At 40.5% G+C, this 9,736-nt stretch overlaps 1 protein-coding gene across 1 annotated transcript; it reads left to right on the top strand.

The window, feature by feature from the left end:
* The first annotated feature begins 7,679 nt into the window (after positions 1 to 7,679).
* Positions 7,680 to 9,415, top strand: LOC139457079 (uncharacterized protein DDB_G0283697-like). The gene is made up of 5 exons (XM_071238521.1): positions 7,680 to 7,722; positions 8,203 to 8,319; positions 8,581 to 8,635; positions 8,998 to 9,161; positions 9,294 to 9,415. Exons 1-5 carry the CDS (start codon positions 7,680 to 7,682, stop codon positions 9,413 to 9,415), a joined length of 501 nt encoding a protein of 166 aa, XP_071094622.1.
* The last annotated feature ends 321 nt before the right edge of the window (positions 9,416 to 9,736 follow it).

Genomic DNA, 9,736 nt, shown 5'->3' with positions numbered 1-9,736 from the left:
TTGATCACCACTAATCTAACAATCCCGTTCTATCCATCTGTCTCTCTTCTGACATCTTTATTGCAGGACCGTATTCTACCAATTTCCTCATACCAACCAAAAGTTATCTCTATCACTCAAGAGAAGCAATATCCATAATCATTTGCCCTGGGGGTTATGCCCTCACCCTGTACGGTCACTTCTCTCATATGCATCTATATTTTCACCCAAAAGCTTAATTTAGTAAACTACATTTTAAGTAAATACTAAAAAACCCTTTTTCCAAAATACCCTTACTATTATGGATGACAATGTCTTTATTGCGAAATGGTGCAACGTTTCACTGTTCTCAACCAAAGGTGATATGATATGATAATAATACGCATGCTAAACTATTTGATGGAATTTTAGAACTCTGCGTGCTATGAGCTTTGGTCGTGGCTATCTGTGACCATGACAACAAAACACTACAGATGACGCAGGTCAACCACTCATGCAAGACCTAATTGTGTGCATACAATTAACAAGAAGGAATTAATTTGAAAGATAATAGGACTTTTTATTTTATATGCAGATATAATATTTGACAAATATTTCATCGATGTAGGATTAAGTTTCATAGTTGTAGTTGATCTTGTGGACTACTGTTGAAAGCAATAACTACCTTTCAAATCGAACACTCGTGCATGGACAGGTTAGAAATTATTGATTGCCTAACTAGTTTACATGTCCATGATATCACAATTTCTCATCCATGAGTTAATACATGCATTGACGTATGTAGGTTAGTCACACAATCGTTTTATCACTGAGTAAATGAGCTAACAACCCTTAATGAGTTTGCTTAGTAACGCAGCAATGAACTTGTGATTCAGCCCATACAATACCAATCTAGGTACTTAGTTTCATAATATATTAGAAGTAGATAATTATTAATAACTAGAGCACCACCTAGGTGGTGCTCTGACGTCATCAAGGTCACGTGACTGTCCGTGTCTCATTAATATGCAGAATAATTCATTAATATGCAAATATATGCATGACGTCACACGTCAATTAGGTTAATAAAGGGTCAACTGACCAAATGCAATCATGCAATTAATGACTTGACCATTCGTTAACCGTAGGACACGGGATAGTAATGAATGTCCCTATATGGACATGTTACTACGACCGGGGTTGGGTTGGGTCTTGACTCACGCAGTATGGAATGTCATTGTGAGACCATTTTGGCGCGACAACATGTGGTGAATATTTGAACCTTTTGCATTGAAGACATTTCTCTGTGCGCATTCGGTGGCGGGCTATGTGTGGTAATATTCAAAAGCCCAGGAACAGGTTCATGTAGAAACATCTTCCGATATTCAATTACTTTAATAAAGGGTCAACTGACCGTATGCAATCATGCAATTAATTACTTGACCATTCGTTAAACGTAGAGCAACACGTGTCTAAAAACAAGATGGCGGACGTTGCCATGAACGCTCACGGGTGTCATGTGTCCTCAGTTTGAATCTCACGCCTGACCTACAGGTCAGTTCTATGGGGCCCCGTTCCACATCTAAGGCTAAGCTGATCCATAAGTGCAATAACTCATTCATAGTCAAATATAATCATGACGTCACAGGTCAGAAAGAGTAATGATAGGTCTGTTGTTCCAATGCACGAATGCAATGTGTTAATGAGTCCTTCATTAAGTGAGAACAAAGCGTAGTAATGAGTGTCCCTATATGGAAGTGGCTACTACAAGGTTCAAATGTGATTCACGGGGGAAAGGAATGTCATTGTTAGACATATGCCATTGACGCATGTATTTCATGTAGTAATGACTGTCACATGTGGCAAAGTGGGGTGTGAGTTGAATTTCCATAGAAACCACATGTCCAGTTCTTAACTCTTCTGGTGTTACCTATTATAAGTTCCTTTTAACAAACAGTTGCCATGACAACTATAAAAAAAAAATAAGGGTTAACAGTCTTGACTCCTAGCTAGAGGTCAGCTCGGAGAAATATAGAGTTGGTATCGCGAAACCCGTGTGTTGAAGACTGTAATGTATGCCAGTCTGGTCTATGACGTTTTAATACTGTAAAATTCGATTCTTTTTTCTCAAAGATGTTTGAGTTCAAAATGTCGGTTCTGTTTCCTATTTCAATGGAAAAAATACTCGTTTAACCCATACCCAGAATCATTTTCATGAGAAAAAATAGAGTGAAATAACGTAGTTTAGTAGATAACTTCTAAGAGATAAGATTACTTGAGCATTCATTAACAAAGAACAATGGATAGTAATGAATATCCTTATATGGAAACTTAGGTCACCAATCCCTCATTAATAGGTAAATGTATAAGTGATCAGGTTAATTAGATGAATACAGGGTCAACTGACCAGATGCAATTTATTTACATTAACAAAGAACAATGGATAGTAATGAATATCCTCATATGGAAACTTGACATGGCATGCGAAATGGAATGTTATTGTGACTGAATTTTGCCGACTTTTTGCCCCCTCTCTACATGCTCATTCGGGGGGGCTGCGTCTGCTGAGATTATCAGCACAGGAATAAGAGTGTGATTTATGTCAATATGTGTTATAAAACTCAATGGTAGTGTTGAGTGACTGACATTTTCATTCTAACCTTGCTGACAGTATTGAAGACGGAATGAATGAGGAGAATGGAGGTCACGTGCTGCTGTGTCAGAGTCGTCTTAGGTGAGTAATAATTTTAATCTAAATATGTTTACAAATTATTTACTGATATGTAATTAGTTACATTGAAATCTTTTTTCTTTCTTTCTCATCTGTCTACCTCTAATGCATATTTGTGTAAAGTATTTTTGTAATGTTATGTATGCATTTGTACACCATGCTTTTGACAAAATAATTCATATTATTTAACAGTTAAACTTAAAACAGATTCTTATTTTACCAATCCATTTGTAGAGTTTAATATCCAACAGAAATCAGATATAATTCTTCTTCTTTTTTTTTGTTGTTGTTGATAAAACATCACTCGTTAAACATTTTACAAAGCAAGAAATAGAACACTCATAGTGATTTTATGAAAATTTACTTTTTATGAAATGTAACAAAGTGATTTCTGATACAGACTATACTTTGTTGTGCGAGCGGCGCACAACTTTTGGGTACATGCTATGGCATTGCGATTCCTGGCTGTAGATGTTATAGTCTTTTTCTGCATGATGTATGATGTGTATGAAAAAAAAACCTTGATTGAGTTTATTTATGTTATCATGAGTCCAACGAATTCTCATTTAGGAAAAAAAAAGTACATGTACAAATTCAATGTTCCCTTTGTTCCAGGATGTGGCGTCCCATTGAAGAACCATCATAATGAAGAGACATAGTGATGTAAGAGACATAGTGATGTAGAAACCTTTACCTATGTGCTCTTTAATAAAGTCAGACATCGATCAATGTATTCTTATATTGTCTTTTTTTATCTCTTCTTACAAAACAGTTACGATTAATCTTAAGGTTTTAAAAAGGTGATCTTAGCATACTGTTAGTTAACCATTGTCATGATAAATTTCTATGACTCGAGATAAAGTTAGAATATTCTGAATTTAGCATGATTAGTTTTTTAAAACCTTAAGATTAATCGTTTGGTGTATTGTGTCCTCTGTCAATGGTCAGGAAGATAACCCGATGATCAATTCAACGCAAGCTTCACCAAGTACATATTCGCTGGGGAGTCACGTGATCACCTTCTTTACAGCGCTCAATGGGCATAGTAATATTTCCATATTTAATTAGTGTACTATGTACACAGTTGTCGACGCATCTAACAGTAGATCATATTGCTTATATGGTAACAAGTGAGGTTTATTTTACAACACTCCGAATGAGTTGGTATATTCTATACACATAACACCTTGTTTTGTCAGTGTCGCTGTTTCGTGAAATACTGACTAGAGAGCCTCCTGAAATTGAGGTCACCACATGCCATTTATCGTGAGCCTGCTTATGAATGGAGGGGGTTGTTTAACCACAGCTCCACTCCGTTGTAGAAAGTTCACATATGGTATGAATTACTATACACATGCTATTCAATAAAGGCATGATGAATACTAAGAATATCAGTACAAATATTTTGTAAAGGAACAATACTAATTATATGAAAAAACACTAATTCGCCTGTGTGAAATTTACAACCATATCCTTTTACTCTGCAAAGTACGAATTTGAAAAATCATTGTGTAATATTTAATGATAGTTTTAACTTCAAACTGACCATGTAACCATTGTTTGCTAGATACATATTATAATACCGTGATAGCTAGCTAACGGAATGGTCGTTACCTGATAACTTGGAAGTCAATTTGATAATTATTGGAGATTAATTGAGAGCATGGGGTGTTAGCTGGAAACCTCGCCTCTGTGTGTTATAACAAAATCAAGTGGGAAACCACATATTCGGTGGGAGAATACAGTGTTTTGCACGAGAAATTAAAGTCGGAGAGAGGATGTCTTCCAAAAAATGTGTCTATTATGCCTGATTCAGAGTATTTGTAATTACAGGAGAAACCAACGAACGACTATTTCACGAGTTGAAATTCGAGCATTTTACTTCAAACACTGCCCGAATGCATCTGACCCTTGACCTACTTACAGTATGAGTGTATATTCGTGTTAATTTGCAGTTATAAGAATAATTTTCGTTAATTGTGTTTATGTCTAATATCTTCCAAAGAGTATAGAAGTCAGGAGATCATCTCAGCAACATGTGCATGATTTTCATATGCATCTTTTCCTAGTTTAGTTATCGAATAGCACTTGTACATCCGTACATACTTTTTTGGTTTTAATAAATATATCCATTTCGATTTTGAACGAAAAGACTAATGCGAGTTCGTCTGCAAGTCGGAAAATTTAAAAAATCCATGCAAAGTGTTATAAAATTTCTTAAGTTTATTCATACCAATTATTGTATATTTTTTTCTATTATTTCACCATGTCTCATCACAGCGTTCATTACCTTTAACTCAAAACCTCTTGCAGCGAATATCGCAAGGTTAATTGACTGTTTTGTATCAGGTTGGGTATATGTTAAAAAAGAAACAAAATGACAATACACTCACATCAAGAATATTTATTCGTTGCGTGTATACAAACGTGATTAAACAATAATATTTAACACTAAACCGTTTTACAAAGATTCCAATTTTCTAAAGTCTCGGGCACGCAAGATTCTCATTTGAATACAGTTCCAAAAGTTTAACCCCTTGAGTGCCAAGCTGGACATTTGTTCGTTTTAACAATCAAATTTCAGCCTAAATAGGCTATTGAAAACCTATCCTGTGACAATTTGTTGAAAAGAGCTCCTTTTTGTAAGTGCTTTTGTCAGAGCACCTCGAATGAAGTTGGATAGATCTATGATGTGAATCTGTACAGAGGGGCGGTCGGATAGCTGATTGGTTAAAGCGTTCGCTCGTCACGCCGAAGACCCGGGTTCGATTCCCGGCAGCGGTACAATGTGTGAAGCCCATTTCTGGTGTCCCCCGCCATGATATTGATGAAATATTGCTAAAAGTGGGTTAAAACCATACTCACTCACTCACTGTAAGTTCACAGTTCTCGTCGAATTGAAGTGTTAACAGTGTGGTTTTACTATAGACAAGTTCGTGTTAGTAACTGTATGATACTAAAAAAAACAAAAAACAAAAAAAACACAAGCAAACTGTTGTGTGATTGGCTTGTAGAGATAATTGCTTTCCAGAGGCATATTGACCATATGTATGACATCATAGAAATATGAATTAAAACAACAACCAAATATAAACTGTAATGAGGCTTTTATTAACAGCACAGGGTGTTGTCTTTACAAGTGTAGAGTTCGAGTGATTTCAACGATTTACAAAATGATTAAAAACCTTGACGGTTCAATGATTTTAGTGTTTTCAGTGTTTAATCTTGACATGAAATACACCACTCAGATGCACCTGATGGAGACGACCATCTTAGTGACATTTATAGATGTTTGCGTCCCGGAGGTCCCAACTTGACCGGTCTCCTGATGTATACGACCAGGCGTTTCTTTGACGCCAGGTAGCTGTCATTTAGAGAAATCTGTTTTGACTTAATGACAGGTCCTGTTTTCAATACATGGATAAGTCCAAATCTTCTTCCTTTACCTGGACTCGGTGACCGATTCTTCCGTGTCATTGCTTTGGGTAACACAAAATCTCAACTGAAGGGTTGTAACACGAGAACAAGGTTTTTATTCTTGCTCGCTCTGCTCGTCATCGCCATCATCGGCGGCTGAGATAGATTCAGTGTCACTATCTGCTTCAGGTATGTCTACACGAGTCAGAATGTCTTTCATCGTGAAACGAGCGATCTTGTTTTTGATAATAGATTGATCAGTGCCAGGATCCATATCGCTCAGGCTGTCTAGGATGGGTTGAAATAGAGGCGCCTGTCTAAAATATTGGGAGAACTCTATGACACTTTTGAGACTGTCGGTCAATTCGCTTTCCCACATCTGTTTCATTTTTCTGTCAATCCATTCTTCTGTTCGACCCTGTTGTCTGTACTTTTTCCTCTTGAGTTTCATTGCGTCATGCTTGATGTTGTACACACGATTCCAGATGCGTTGTAAACCAACATTTTGCCACTCCTCCGCATCCACGTCGGCGTTTGGCGGCTTCCAGCGACGACGTTTGACAGCGAGACCTCCACCTTTCTGTTCAGGAAGACGTTCCTCATCGTCGTCACCGTTGTCGTCACTCTCGTATCTGAGACATTTTCTTCTGCATTTCAAGTTGTTGTTGACTGGACACCATGATCTAATACGTCGGTGTAGATTGTGCATATTGTCTATCAATACGCCGCAGTGAGTACACGCAGTGGCCATGGTAAAAGGTCCTGTGTCGTCACTCGAGATGGATGCTGTTTCAACGTCGTCGTCGTCAGAGCTTAGAGACCTTTCTTTGGAAATTGAAGTGTGATCAGCACGAATATCAGGAGCTGTCTGCATATCTAATGCTAGAGAGACATCTTTTACCCGTTGTTGTTGTTGTTGTGAAGCACTGTGATCAGGTTGATTGTCGTTGGTTGTCAAGACGTTGACATGTAATCTATTCTTCTCACTTGTACCGGGTTTGAGATCCACTGTAAGGTGTCCATAAGGGGTTTCAACAGCCCTTTCATAAAGAGCCATAAATTTACCAATGTCTTCAGGAAATATTCTTCTGGCGAATAACTTCACCTGCTGTCTGTCCACTGGCGAATTGAAAAGTGTGACATAATGAGAATTTAGAGCAATGTCCCTTGATTACTTACCTCTCGAGGTTTTGCAATAGCAAAAAGATAATGACATTTTTGTGGTGGGAGGTTAGGGTAAACAGACGGGAAATGCGATTGTCATTCTTTGCTTCAGACAAAAAGTCATCCAACACCATCATGTTCTGATTACGGGCATCGAAGAAGTTTTCATCTTCGAGATTGTAAGGTATTCCTTTCACAAACCGTACTTGAGGTAAAGTTTGAAGAATGCTATCGTAAAGAGGTTGCCACACAGAATAACACCAGACAATACAGTCGGGCAGGGGTTGAACGAATCCACAACGTAATAGGTTGAAGACAAACACCGACTTTCCGCATCCACTGGGTCCAACAACGATGCTATTTGAGGGTATAAGGAACTTGAATCGTCCGTGTCGCTGGTGCTCCCAAGATGAAAGCAAATGTGGAGTTATTTCCTGATGAGGAGCAGGAGGGTGTTTATCAGGAGGAGGAGGGGTAAGGTGTTTATCCAGAGGAGGAAGAAGAGAAGGCGAGTCTTGAGTTGACCTGTGCACCTGCTTCTGATGTCTCTGTAGATTATCTTTTCGCGTAAAACTCTTGCCACAGTCTGGACAGGTGGTAACCTCCATAGTGATCAAATACAAGTGCGCGATGAGAGGATCTAAACCATTCTTTAATACTCTTCACCCATGCGATGCTTAAAGACAGCTTGGGTTCGTTTCACAGCAGCTTTTATTTACGACACAGGTTTCCTGAGGAGTAGGAGGAGGAGGAGGAGGAACAGGAGGTGTTGCTTGTGGTGGAGGGTGTTTATCCAGAGGAAGAGGAAGAGGAGGGTGTTTATCCAGAGGAGGCCGAGGGTGTTTATCCAGAGGAGGAAGAGGAAGAGGAGGGTGTTTATCCAGAGGAGGCCGAAGGTGTTTATCCAGAGGAGGAGGAGGGTGTTTATCCAGAGGAGGAGGAGAAGGAGGAGGAGGGTGTTTATCCAGAGGAGGAGGAGGAGGATAAGGGTGTTTATCCAAAGGAGGAGGAGGAGGAGGGTGTTAATCCAGAGGAGGAGGAGGAGGAGGGTGTTTATGCAGAGGAGGAGGAGGAGGGTGTTTATCCAGAGGAGGAGGAGGGTGTTTATCCAGAGGAGGAGGAGGAGGAGGGTGTTTATCCAGAGGAGGAGGAAGAGGAAGAGGAAGGTGTTTATCCAGAGGAGGGTGTTTATCCAGGGGAGGGGGAGGGTGTTTATCCAGAGGAGGAGGAGGAGGAGGGTGTTTATCCAGAGGAGGAGGAGAAGGAGGGTGTTTATCCAGAGGAGGAGGAGAAGGAGGGTGTTTATCCAGAGGAGGAGGAGGAGGAGGAGGAGGGTGTTTATCCAGAGGAGGAGGAGGAGGAAGAGTAGGAGGAGGGTTTATCCAGAGGAGGAGGAGGGTGTTTATCCAGAGGAGGAGGAGGGTGTTTATCCAGAGGAGGAGGAGGGTGTTTATCCAGAGGAGGAGGAGGAGAAGGGTGTTTAACCAGAGGAGGAGGAGGAGGAGGGTGTTTATGCAGAGGAGGAGGAGGAGGGTGTTTATCCAGAGGAGGAGGAGGGTGTTTATCCAGAGGAGGAGGAGGAGGAAGGTGTTTATCCAGAGGAGGGTGTTTATCCAGGGGAGGGGGAGGGTGTTTATCCAGAGGAGGAGGAGGGTGTTTATCCAGAGGAGGAGGAGGAGGAGGGTGTTTATCCAGAGGAGGAGGAGAAGGAGGGTGTTTATCCAGAGGAGGAGGAGGAGGAGGAGGAGGGTGTTTATCCAGAGGAGGAGGAGGAGGAAGAGTAGGAGGAGGGTTTATCCAGAGGAGGAGGAGGGTGTTTATCCAGAGGAGGAGGAGGGTGTTTATCCAGAGGAGGAGGAGGGTGTTTATCCAGAGGAGGAGGAGGAGAAGGGTGTTTAACCAGAGGAGGAGGAGGATGGTGTTTATCCAGAGGAGGAGGAGGAGGAGGAGGAGGGTGTTTATCCAGAGGAGGAGGAGGAGGATGTTTATCCAGAGGAGGAGGAGGAGGAGGGTGTTTATCCAGAGGAGGAGGAAGAGGAGGGTGTTTATGCAGAGGAGGAGGAGGAGGATGAGGGTGTTTATCGAGAGGAGGAGGAGAAGGTGTTTATCCAGAGGAGGAAGAAGAGAAGGCGAGTCTTGAGTTGACCTGTGCACCTGCTTCTGATGTCTCTGTAGATTATCTTTTCGCGTAAAACTCTTGTCTTAGTCTGGACAGGTGGTAACCTCCATAGTGATCAAATACAATAAGTGCGCGATGAGAGGGTCTGAAGCATTCTTTTATTTCCTTCAGCCATGCGACGCTTCAAGGCAGGTCGGATTCGTTTCACAACAGCCTTTACTTTCGACACTGGTTGCATTTTTAGTATAGTCATTTTCGCTTTCCTGGTTGTCTTCTTTTTCTTTTTAGATGCAACCAGTCTCTTCGGCGACCCCTTTGATGCCATTGATTTTCTCCGACATGATTTT

Source organism: Haliotis cracherodii, unplaced genomic scaffold (genome assembly GCF_022045235.1).
Source record: "Haliotis cracherodii isolate W230 unplaced genomic scaffold, xgHalCrac1.p SCAF_12, whole genome shotgun sequence".
Lineage (NCBI taxonomy): Eukaryota > Metazoa > Mollusca > Gastropoda > Lepetellida > Haliotidae > Haliotis > Haliotis cracherodii.
This window is presented reverse-complemented; position numbering and strand designations above follow the sequence as displayed.